The following is a 13,435-nucleotide window of genomic DNA, read 5'->3' on the forward strand; positions in this document are numbered from 1 at the left end:
TTGGACACGACTGAGCGACTGAACTGAACTGAACTGGTCCCAGGGCTCAGTCATGCTACATCCTCCTCCCGGTTCCATCTTAATTCTCTTGCCTCATCTCTGTTTTTTTTTCCACTCACACTATGCACTTCTATCGTCCTGTATATTGCATGTGTAATGTGAATTTTAAAAATACTCCAAATCCTCTCTTGCCCCTGGAACTTCAAATGCAATTTTCTTTACCTGGGAGATTCTTTCTTGAGTCTCCTTTCTACTCTTCTTGGGCTGGGCATAGGAAAAACACCTACACATAAAGACCTTAGAACAGTGCTTCGTACCTAGTAAATGCTATATACTTATAACCTTTTATCACTACTATTATTATTTTCAGAGCTCTTTCCATGTCAGTTGTAATTCGGACAGAAGCCACATGATTTATTTCACCAGTCTTCTACTGTGGGCACCTAAGTTGTTAATCTTCTGCTATTATAAATCTTTGTGCATATGTTATTTCAAACATGCCTTAGATTTATTCCCAGGAAATTGGCTGTCAGATGGAGAGTTGTGTGTGAAAGGCACATTAAGGTATTCTCAAGAGCTACACCTATAAGGGAGTAAGGAAAGTACAGGCAGACCTCATTTTATTGTATTTTGAAGATATTGTGCTTTTCACAAATTGAAGGTCTATAGCAACCTTGCATCAAGCAAGTCTATGAGTACCATTTTTCCATCAGCATTTACTCACTTCATGTCTCTGTGTCACATTTTGATTATTCTCACTATATTTCAAACTTTTTCATTATTATTTTATTTGCTATGATGCTCTGTGATCAGTGATCTTTGATGTTACTACTATGACTTGTTAAAGGCTCAGAAAATGATTGGCACTTTTTAGCAATAAAGTATTTTTAGTTAATGTATGTATGTTTTTAAAGACATAACTCTATTTCACACTTAATAGGCTACAGTATAGGGACTTCCCTAGTGGTTTAGTGGTTAAGAATCCACCTTCCAATGCAGGGACACTGGTTTGATACCTGGCTGGGGAACTAAGAACCCACATGCCTCAGGGCAATTAAGCCCTCATGCCGCAACAAAGACCCAGCACAGCCAAAAAAAAAAATGATAAACAATTACTTTAAAAATAGACCACAGTATAATATAAGCATAATTTTTATATGCACTGGGAAACCACAAAAATTCATGTGACTGATTTATTGGGACGCATGCTTTATTGCAAGGGGCCTGGAACCAAACCGGCAATATGTCCATGGTACGCCTGTAAAATTGGGCAAAGAAGCTGACTTGCAATGTGCTGACCATTGAGGCTTTAGCTGATCCATGGGGAACTCTGGAGTTGAGAAAGCTCTTTAGAGTTGTCCCAATTTGAGACAAGAGGTTGGATATTTGTATCCCTATGCCAGCCAGCTATTGGTCATGGACCACATGCTGGTAGGGAGTGTAACATTGGGCAAGGTGGGTCCCTGATGTTGAGGGAATTCCTAGTGAGGAACACAGCTATGTCAGCAGCCAAGATTCCCTGCAGCTTGAGCATGGGTGCCTTGGCCCTTAAGAAAAGAGTTGTGCCCAGTAGTGCCATATTTAACAGAGCATGGTTCTCAAACTCTGGGTTGAATCAGAATCACCAGTGCAGCTTGTTAAAATACACATTGCAGGGCCCCACTCCAGGTCCCTGATTCATTAGATCTAGAGTGAACTGAAACGCAAATGTGACACTCACGGGATGGCTTCAACTGTACAGAGGAGGAAGCTGCACTGGTGATTCTGATTCAACCCAGAGTTTGATGGAAGATGTATCCCATCTGTATATGGATGTCCTTTTGTAATATGATTTTGCTGCTGCTCCTGTCAAAAGGTGAAGTCTCTTTCTCCTTTTTAATCTTCTTTGGAAAATACAATGGTGTGCAAGTGATAATGTAACAGTGTGCAGCTTCCTAAGCCTAGGTCTTAAGGTGCTATCTAATTTTTAGTTTTTTTCTTAGAATGCTGTGACAACCATTTAAACATACTGGGGTTAGCCTCCTTGGCAATAAAGACACCATGTGGAGAGAAATGCCCAGTTGACAAGTGAGTAGGCAATCTTGGACTACACAGTCCCGATCAGGCCACCAGGTGACCATTTCTGAATGCGTGATCCCAGGTGAGACCAGTAGAAGAAACATCCATCTGAGCACAAACCAATTTGCCAATTCTAAGAACCATGAACAAAAATTAATTTTTTTTAAATTTTATTTTATTTTTAAACTTTACAATATTGTATTGGTTTTGCCAAATATTGAAATGAAGCCGCCACAGGTATACATGTGTTCCCCATCCTGAACCCTCCTCCCTCCTCCCTCCCCATACCATCCCTCTGGGTCGTCCCAGTGCACCAGCCCCAAGCATCCAGTATCGTGCATTGAACCTGGACTGGCGACTCATTTCATACATGATAGTATACATGTTTCAATGCCATTCTCCCAAATCTTCCCAGCCTCTCCCTCTCCCACAGAGTCCATAAGACTGTTCTATACATCAGTGTCTCTTTTGCTGTCTCGTACACAGGGTTATTGTTACCATCTTTCTAAATTCCATATATATGTGTTAGTATACTGTATTGGTGTTTTTCTTTCTGGCTTACTTCACTCTGTATAATAGCCTCCAGTTTCATCCACCTCATTAGAACTGATTCAAATGTATTCTTTTTAATGGCTGAGTAATACTCCATTGTGTATATGTACCATAGCTTTCTTATCCATTCATCTGCTGATGGACATCTAGGTTACTTCCATGTCCTGGCTATTATGAACAGTGCTGCGATGAACATTGGGGTACACATGTCTCTTTCCCTTCTGGTTTCCTCAGTGTGTATGCCCAGCATATATTGCTGGATCATAAGGCAGTTCTATTTCCGGTTTTTTAAGGAATCTCCACACTGTTCTCCATAGTGGCTGTACTAGTTTGCATTCCCACCAACAGTGTAAGAGGGTTCCCTTTTCTCTACACCCTCTCCAGCATTTATTGCTTGTAGACTTTTAGATCGCAGCCATTCTGACTGATGTGAAATGGTACCTCATAGTGGTTTTGATTTGCATTTCTCTGATAATGAGTGATGTTGAGCATCTTTTCATGTGTTTGTTAGCCATCTGTATGTCTTCTTTGGAGAAATGTCTATTTAGTTCTTTGGCCCATTTTTTGATTGGGTCATTTATTTTTCTGGAATTGAGCTGTAGGAGTTGCTTGTATATTTTTGAGATTAGTTGTTTGTCAGTTGCTTCATTTGCTATTATTTTCTCCCATTCTGAAGGCTGTCTTTTCACTTTGCTAATAGTTTCCTTTGTTGTGCAGAAGCTTTTAAGTTTAATTAGGTCCCATTTGTTTATTTTTGCTTTTATTTCCAATATTCTGGGAAGTGGGTCATAGAGGATCCTGCTGTGATGTATGTCGGAGATTAATTGTTTTAAGCCATAAAGTTCTAGGGTAGCTTTTTATGCATCAATAGTTAACTGATATAAGGAACAATATTCTAAGAGGTGGAGAAGAACAAGATGAAAGAAATGTAATGCCTGGTTTTCCTCATGGAGCAGAAAGACCTGAATGTTCAAACTATTATGTGAGAAATAAACTTCTATCTAGTTTGAATCACATGTTATATACATTATTTCATTGCATCCTCATATCATCTATGGAGAAAATATTAAGATATTATTTTCTTTACTTTGTAAACGATGAAACAAAAATTCCTAAAGATGAAGGGCAAAACACTTAGGCACCTCAGAAGCCTCTTTGGCAATGTCTTTGGATTGGACCGATAGGACGATTTTAGCACCATGTTTTGAGTTGCATCTTCCATGCAGGAAAAACAACAAAAACAACTTATTTAGCAGTTACTGTTTGAGAAATAGATTAATGTATTCATCCAACAAATATTTATTGAACAGTGGCTATATGTGCTTAGGCACTTGGGATACATCATCAGACAAGATAGAAAAAGACGTCTGGTCTTGTAGAGATCATATTTTAGCAAAGGGACACTGTAAACAATAAATATAATGTATGGATAAGAATAAAATATTTGCAAATCATATATACCTGAAAAGAGACTTGTAAACAGGATATGTAAAGAACTTTTACAATTCAATAACAAAAAGACAGACCACACAATTAAAAATGTGTGAACAAGTTGAATAGACATTTTTCCCAAGAAGGAACACAAATGGCCAACAAGCACGTAGGTGTAAAAGATGTCTAACGTCATGGGTCATTAAAGACAGGCAATTCAAAACCACAATAAGAAACTACTTCCCACTCACTAGTATGACTAGAATCAAAAAGTCAAACAAGAATAAACGCTGGAGATAATGTAGAGAAATTGGAACCGTCATACTTTGCTGTTGGGAACGTAAAATGGTGCCTCCAATCTGGGTAATATTAGGTTGGTGCAAAAAAGTATTTGCAGTTTTGCATTGCTGAATTTTGCTGTTTGATATGGGAATACATTCTTAAATAAATGTGCTAATGTTATGCATCATTTTAATGTGCACTTCTTGCTTTATTTTTTGCTAATGACTCATTACTTGCTGTGTATTTTATATTTATTTTAGACTAGGGAAATGATGTTAGACAAAAGCAAATTTGAGCAATTTTTCTTACTTGAGTTCAAAATGGGACGTAGAGCAGCAGAGACAACTTGCAACATCAACAATGCATTTGGCCCAGGAACTTCTAACAAATGTACAGTGCAGTGGTGGTTTAAGAAGTTTTGCAAAGGAGACAAGAGCCTTGAAGATGAGGAGTGGAGTGGCCAGCCATCGGAAGTTGACAATGACAAACTGAGAGGATCATCAGAGCTGATCCTCTTATGACTACACAAGAAGTTGGTGAAGAACTCAGCATCGACCATCCTATGGTTGTTTGGTATTTGAAGCAAACTGGAAACATGAAAAATCTCTATAAGTGGGTGCCTCATAAGCCGAACAAACCATTTCTTGATTGGATTGTGACATGCAATGAAAAGTGGATTTTATATGATGACTAGTGATGACCAGCTCAGTAGGTGGACTGAGGAGAAACTCCAAGGCACTTCCCAAAGCCAAACTTGCACCAAGAAAAGGTCATGGTCACTGCTTGGTGGTCTTCTGTCCTTCTGATCCACTACAACTTTCTGAATCCCAGCTAAACCATTACATCTGAGAAGTATGCTCAGCAAATCCATGGGATGCACTGAAAACTTCAATGACTACAAGCTGGATTTGGTCAACAGAGAGTGCCCAGTTCTTCTGCATGACAACACCTGGCTCAAAGTGGCATAACCAATGCTTCAAAAGCTGAAGGAACTGGGCTACAAAGCTTTGCCTCATCTGCCATATTCACCTGACTCTCACCAACTGACTACCACTTCTTCAGGCATCTCAAGAACTTTTTGCAGGGAAAAGCTTCCACAACCAGCAGGAGATAGATAATTCTTTCTAAGAGTTCATCAAATCCTGAAGCATGGATTTATATGCTACAGAATTGAACAAACGTTATTTCTCATTGGCAAAATTTGTTGATTATAATGGTTCTTATTTCGTCTAATAAAGATGTGTTTGAGTCTAGCTATAATGAGTTAAAATTCACAGTCCAAAACTGCAACTACTTTTTCACCAACCTAATAACTGGGCACTTCCTCAAAAGGTTAAATATAGAACTACCATGTGACCCAACAGTTCCTTCCCTAGTTATATTCCCTGGACAACTGAAAATATCTGTGCATACATAAACCTATACACAAAGTCCATAATAGCATTAGCCATAACAGTCAAATGAACTAATTAATGAATAAATTGTGGTATATCCATATAATGAAATATTGTTTAGCAATGAAAAGGAATGAAGAACTGATACATACTACAACATAAATGAACCTTGAAAACATACAAAGTCATATTTTTGTATGACTTTATTTACATAAAATGTCCAGAATAGGCATATATACATACACAAACACACACACACATATTATATATATATGTACATATATATGCAGAAGGTAGATTAAACATTGTATGGGGATGGGATGGATGAGGAAACAGAAGAACGATATCTAAAATGTACAGTGTTCCTTTTGAGTTGATTAATATATTTTAAAATGGATCAAAGTTGGCAGAGAAAGGAAATTTCCCTGCTCCTCATGAGTTCTTAACAATAAAATATATACAAGACAGGCTAATAGGAGAAAAAGAAGCAAATTTTACTCTGTGCATGGAGGTCTCATAGAAAAGGGAGCTCAGAAGTGGCCAAAGCATGCAGCTTTTATACTTTTTAGACAAAGAAACATTACAATTGTGAAGAATGGACTGGACAATGACACAGATTTTGGGTGTGCATCCGGTGATTAAGAATCTGCCTTGAAATGCAGGGGACACTGGTTCAATCCCTGGTCAATCCCTACTCGGGGAACTAAGATTCCACATGCTGTGGAGCAAGTACAAGGGCCACGATTACAGAATCTATGGGCCACAGCAAAGGATTCCACATGATGCAATGAAGATCTCAAGTGCTGCAACTAAGACCCAAAGCAGTCAAATAAATACTTAAAAAAAAAAACACCTCTGCTTGTAAACTGCTTTATTGATGAAAACTTGCTGTGTTTTTTTTTTTTCTTTCTTCGTTTTTTCCCTCTCTTTAATTGGGTATCTTGCCAGCTTCACCATGCCCAGTTGTTTTATAGGAACTTGGATTCAGCTCTTGTCCAGTGCAAGCCAAGTAGGACTGGCTGGGACTATCAACCCCAAAACTGGACCTGCATAGGTGTCTGAACAATGGCCTTTTGAAGTCAGAAGGCCAGGAACCTTCACCCTCAGATCACGTTAAGGGCCTCCACTTTTGAATGTGCAGAAGCATGTAACGCAGATGTAGCAACACAAACACTGATTACCTCACCCTTCCCCGATGTTTGTCCTATAACGATCCCAACCCCCTTGCCCTCAGGGAGGCAGACTTGTTCTCCTGTCTCATCTCTCGTCTGCCTCAGGAACAAACACTTTCTCAGCTGCAACCTCGGTGTCTCAGTGTTTGGCTTGTTGTACATTGGGTAAATGGACCTGGTTCAATAACAGAAGGGCACTTTTCACATGAGAGATTTATTTCCTGCTTTCACATAGACAGAAAGAAGGGTTAGAGTGTCCCTCATGGCCATTTCTTAAGTACTTTACTTAAAATAATCCACATACCATTAAGGCACATTTTGGGGCCCTGGGTCCCAACAGAGTGCTGGCTGCACAACTCTGTAAATATACTATAAGCCGGGGGTCCCCCAGCCTCCAGGATCTAATGTCTGATGATCTGAAGTGGAGTTGATAAAATAATAATAGAAATAAAGTGCTGAATAAATGTAATGGATTTGAATCATCCTGAAAACACTTCCCCCTTCCCCCTGCTCATGGAAAAATTGTCACCCATGAAACCAGTCCCTGGTGCCTAAAAGGTTGGGGATCACTGCTATAAGCCACTGAAGTGTGTAAAACAGGTACATTTTATGGCATTTGTCAACTGAAAAAGTGCACAAGTTAAAGCTGAGAATTCTGTTTTATTTGGCAGATATTGAGGATTTAGGGCCAGAACACAACCTTTCAGATAGCTCTCAAGGATTGTTGTGAAGAGATAAGGGAGGATCCAGGATATATAGGAGTTTTTGCAAAAGAAAACAAACAAACAAATAGAAAAAAGTTAGTTGGAACATTCAAATGTTACTGTTAATTAAAAAAAAAAAAAAAATCAGCTATCTCAAGTTAATGAATTTAACACTTTCCAGGGCCAGTAACCCACTTTTCCAAATCCTGAATTCCTTCAAGGATACAGTTATGGTGGCTGATAACTTGATGGCCACAACACCTATTGTTACTGATATGGCAGGTGACACTCCTAGTTCACAGTGCCTCCTCTTGGTCATACATTTGACCAACATTTGGGAGGCAATTTATGGGCATTTGGGCATTTTGTCCCATTCCGCTGCTGCTGCTTGCTAAGTCACGTCAGTGGTGTCCGACTCTGTGCGACCCCATAGACGGCAGCCCACCAGGCTTCCCGTCCCTGGGATTCTCCAGGCAAGAACACTGGAGTGGGTTGCCATTTCCTTCTCCAGTGCATGAAAGTGAAAAGTGAAAGTGAAGTCGCTCAGTCGTGTCCAACTCTAGCGACCCCATGGACTGCAGCTAACCAGCTCCTCCATCCATGGGATTTTCTAGGCAAAAGTACTGGAGTAGGGTGCCATTGCCTTCTCCGCCCATTCCACCAGAAGGTACATTCCTAGATCAGGTAAATATTCTGTTAATAGGCTGCTCAAGGTGCTAATTCTTTGAATCAGACCTTTTTGAAATCTAAAATTCTCTGGGTCGCCTGTCTTACTATTTTATTATGATCTAGGAAATGTTCTCCCTCGTTGCTTTTTCCCATATTTAGGGTTGCACTATTACAATTAGGGGGCTTCCCAGGTGGCACTAGTAGTAAAGAACCCACCTGCCAATGCAGAAGACGTTAAGAATTACATGTTAAGAGTTATATGATCAACTGCCTCAAGACTTTTAGCCATCATTAATTTTGCTAAAGACCTGGCCCTCCCCTCTCTCTTCCACCCGCCCCCATTTTTTCTCCCTGAATTTCAGGTTTTATTTGAACCACCTAATTAGGCTGTGACAGATTAAAGTGGGTTGTATTTACATTTCTAATTTGTTGAGATTTGCAAGACAAAGATAGTTGCCTTTAATTTCCCAAAGGATTGGTCTGCTACCTAAATGATGTTAAAAGATTGATTGGCTCAATTCTACTTTCTTTAATTTGTTTTTTATATTGGTGAGAATATTTCCAACTAAATAGAAAATTTTAAGTTCCATGTTCTAGCATTTTAGGGTTTAATTTATCATGCCTTCAAAGGCTTGTATAAGACATTCAACAAAGGCCCTCTTTCTGAGTGCATAGGTTAGACACGGAGTAAAATCTCTATTAATTTTTGTATTAGCCTTTGAACGTTAGCTCTCAGTTTTACTTCACAGGTTCAGGTAACTCTATTGGCTTTCTTTAGCATGTTTAGCTAATATTTCCTGAGGGGTAGATTCAAATGACCTATTTTATAACACCAAGCAAATGAAGCATTCCCCAGTGAAACATGTCTATCCTATAATATAACTAAGCAAAAGAGTTGTAACCATCTTATATAAAGCTTATTTAAATTTTTATAAACTTTCATCTCAATTCTATCAACGTTTATAGCTTTACCTCTAGTTTCCCTTAAGAACCAATCAACAAGTCTTGGTCTTATAAGGAGTCCTGGAAGCTTTCCTTACTTTTTATCACCCAATCGTTGAATCTATGTTGTATCAAAGACTCTGGGGGCCCCATTGAGGGATTGAGCCAAGGAACTCAGACCCTTTTGTCAATCTTTTAACTTGAATAATTGGCCCATTGCTTCAAGTAATTGTTGTTTAGGTATTTCTTTCAGCTTTTTAAATATAATTTGATTGCTTTATTTTTAACTTTTTATTTTGTATTGGGGTATCTGCTGCTGCTGCTAAGTCACTTCAGTTGTGTCCGACTCTGTGTGACCCCATAGACAACAGCCCACCAGGCTCCCCCATCCCTGGGATTCTCCAGGCAAGAACACTGGAGTGGGTTGCCATTTCCTTCTCCAAAGCATGAAAGTGAAAAGTGAAAGTGAAGTCGCTCAGTTGTGTCCGACCCTCAGCGGCCCCATGGACTGCAGCCTACCAGGCTCCTCCATCCATGGGATCCTCAACGTTGTGATAGTTTCAAGTGATCAGCGAAGGGACTCAGCCATACATATACATGTAACCTTTCTCCCCCATGCAGGCTGCCACATAACACTGGGGAGAGTTCCAAGTGCTATACAGTAGGTTCTTGCTGGTTATCCATTTTAAATATAGCTGTGTGTACATGTCCATCCCAAACTCCATAACTACCCCTTCCCCCAGCAACCATAAGTTCGTTCTCTACGTCTGTGCTTCTCTTTCTGCTTTGTAAGTTCATTTGCATCATTTCTTTTTAGATTCTAGGTATAAGGAATGTCATATAATATTTCTCTTTCTCTGTGTGACTTAACTTCATTCAGTATGACAATGTCTAGGTCCATCCACGTTACTGCAAATAGTATTATTTCATTTCTTTTTTCATGGCTGAGGAGTATTCCATTGTGTCTATGTACCACATCTTTATCCATTCCTCTGCCAACAGATACTAGGTTGTTTCCATGTCTTGGCTATTGTAAACAATGCTGCAGTGAACACTGGGGTACATTCATCCTTCCATATTGTGTTTTTCTTCAGATATATGCGCAGGAGTGGGATTGCTGGATCATATGGTATCTCTATTTTTAGTTTTTTAAGTAACCTCCATACTGTTCTCTATGGTATTAAACTAAAGGAGTTCTTAGGTTAACAGTTATATATATATATATAATGGTTCTCCAATTTAAAGGATCCATCATCTGTCCTTGAGAGTTGACAAGTAAGACAAAAGCCTGCTCAGAATCAGTTGACTGCCAAATGTACACTATATATGTATCTTCCAGAGGGCAGAGATCAAGTTGTCAACACACACACACACACACACACACACATAACACCTGTGAAAATCAGGTAGAATGTTTATATCTCAAAGGCACAGGGAGAGAAATGAGAATTCCCACCTAGAAGGGCTTTTGTTTCTTTAAGAAGTCAGAATTTTGAAAAGATGTTTTAATCAAGCTAGGGTTCTCTAACTTAACTGCATATGTGATAAAAAAGCCTCATCTTAGTCATTTTCAGGGCAAGATTTCCTCTAATTCCCAGTTAACTGAGGATAACCTGCTGCTGCTGCTGCTGCTAAGTTGCTTTAGTCGTGTCTGACTCTGTGTGACCTCATAGACGGCAGCCCACCAGGCTCCCCCATCCCTGGGATTCTCCAGGCAAGAATACTGGAGTGGGCTGCCATTTCCTTCTCCAATGCATGAAAGTGAAAAGTGAAAGTGAAGTCACTCAGTCGTGTCCGACTCTTAGCGACCCCATGGACTGCAGCCTACCAGGCTCCTCCGTCCATGGGATTTTCTAGGCAAGAGTACTGGAGTGGGGTGCCATTGCCTTCTCCGGAGGATAACCTACTCAGTGCCAAAAGTGAGCAAAATTTCCCTAGAACCTTTCAACTGAGGCTCAGGTACCTCTTCTTGAAACTAAGTTTCAAAGATAACCTATCCCTCCAGAGAGAAGTTTAACATCACCGTATAAAACTTTGGATCAGCAGCCAGTAATGGGAGATCCAAGAACCAGGAAAGACTCACTGAAATTTGTCTGGACTCTCAGAAGAGACAGAAGGACCCAAGAGGTCTCTTTAGGTACCACACTCTGGATCCTCATATGCAGAGAAGAGAAGACTGCTCTACGTCCCTTCACAGTCTCCAAAATTGTCAACTGAAAAAAATAATGCACAACCTAAAGATTGAGAATTATGTTTTATTTGGCAGACATACTGAGGACTTTAGCCCAAAAGACAGATTCTCAGAGAACTCTGAGGGACTGCTCTGAAGAGGTAAAGGAGGAGCCAGGATATATAGGAGTTTTTGCAAAAAACAAACAAACAAACAAACAAAACATCAACAGCAGAGATAAGAGATTACTGTTAATTAAAGAAAACCAGAGAGCTCAAGTTAATTGATTTAGCACTTTTCTATGTGTGGGAAGACGTGAGAGTCTGGGTCCATTGAAATCATTCCTTTGATATGCACCTTACAGCATCCTACTCTTTCACATCCTGAATCTCCTTAGGGTGCACAGTGGGGCTTGGGTGCAGTGGATGACGGCCTGATAGCTGTAACATCCTTTGTTTACTGACATGGCAGGTGACATTCTCCAAATACATATGTAAATTGTATCTCAATAAAACTGTTTTTAATAAAGAGAAGGGCTTTTTCGCTCTTTTCGCTTCTGGCCCCTTGACGTTCCGGCCGCGTGCCCTGTGCCTTGTGGCTATCCCTTGCAAAACTGAGGAAATCAAGGACTTCCTGCTCACAGCCCGCGGCAAGGATGCCAAGTCTGTCAAGATCAAGAAAAATAAGGATAATGTGAAGTTTAAAGTTCGATGCAGCAGATACCTTTACACCTTGGTCATCACAGATAAAGAGAAGGCAGAGAAGCTGAAGCAGTCCCTGCCCCCCGGTTTGGCCGTGAAGGAGCTGAAATGAACCACATACGCTGCTTTGAACTGTATTAAAATTTTTAAAATTCTCAAAAATAAATAAATAAATAAACAAAAATAAAAAAGAGGAGGGGTGATGAACAGTGCAGGTATCTGAAGGAAGAACATTTGCTACCCTCAAACCGAGTTTGCCTGGGTGTGTGTCAGGTCAAAAGACACAACCAAGCCAAAGAGCAGGAAAAGGAAGGATTTATTATTTGCAGCAAGTTAGGAAAACACGAGGGATCTTTTTCAAAGCAGCAAAATTGGGGAAGTTTTCAGCTAAAGGTATATGCATATTCATGAAGAGGCCTGGGTGCTATATACATATTCATGAAGGGGCTTGAGCTGAAGAGAATTCAGCATAGAATTGGGACAAAAGTCAAAAGAGTCCAAGCTTTAGTTGATTTGAAGTCACAAGGCTCAGAAAATGTCAGCAGCAGCATCCCTTAGGTTCTAGTATATCTGGTGGTGGAGTTGCTGGAGGAGGGTTTAAATTCTGCAAAATGGCTCAGAAAGTGCTTCAGACTAGTCTTTACCATTAAAACAGAACTGAGAGTCTTTTCAGCTGGTTCGTATCTTTGCTATTGTTACTTGTCTTTCTTGATAACAGTCTTTTCTTTGTTCTTTTGTTCCCTTACTGCTACTGCTAAGTCGCTTCAGTCATGCCCGACTCTGTGCGACCCCACAGACCGAAGCCCACCAGGCTCCCCCGTCCCTGGGATTCTCCAGGCAAGAACACTGGAGTGGGTTGCCATTTCCTTCTCCAATGCATGAAAGTGAAAAGTGAAAGTGAAGTCGCTCAGTCATGTCTGACTCTTTGTGACCTCATGGACTGCAGCTTAGGACCGTTAATTACTGAGAATTGTTCAAGGGCTAGCACTGTGGCCAGGCTTAGATTCCAAAATGGTTTAGGCCAAAAATGGCTTCTCTTATGTCAAGAAAGCTGTGCCTGATTCCCTTTCTCTTTTTTCTGACCCTGACTTCAATGAACTAACACTTAGTTTCTGTCCATCTTTGTCCAAATTCTATGTTGATTTCTCCTCTGCTCAAGCCCCTTCATGAATATGCATATCGTCCTAGCTTAAAACTTCCCCAAGTTTGCTGTTCAGGGAGACACTGCTTTGGGAAAAATCCCAGGTGTTCTCCTTACTTGCTACAAGAAATAAACCATTCCTTCTCCCCTTCTATGGCTTGGGTATTTCTTTTGACTCAACACCCATCAAGAGGGAAACCCAGTTTCAGAACACATGCT

At 40.1% G+C, this 13,435-nt stretch overlaps 1 protein-coding gene across 1 annotated transcript; it reads left to right on the forward strand.

Moving 5' to 3' along the window:
* The first annotated feature begins 1,243 nt into the window (after positions 1–1,243).
* LOC147379076 (large ribosomal subunit protein eL38) lies at positions 1,244–12,266 on the forward strand. Its single transcript, XM_086414927.1, has 2 exons — positions 1,244–1,252; positions 11,846–12,266. Exons 1-2 carry the CDS (start codon positions 1,244–1,246, stop codon positions 12,185–12,187), a joined length of 351 nt encoding a protein of 116 aa, XP_086271053.1. The 3' UTR covers positions 12,188–12,266.
* Positions 12,267–13,435: the final 1,169 nt, after the last annotated feature.

Source organism: Bos grunniens, chromosome 1 (genome assembly GCF_055505025.1).
Source record: "Bos grunniens cultivar Pamir isolate PY7600 chromosome 1, Bosgru_T2T1.0, whole genome shotgun sequence".
Classification (NCBI taxonomy): Eukaryota; Metazoa; Chordata; class Mammalia; order Artiodactyla; family Bovidae; genus Bos; species Bos grunniens.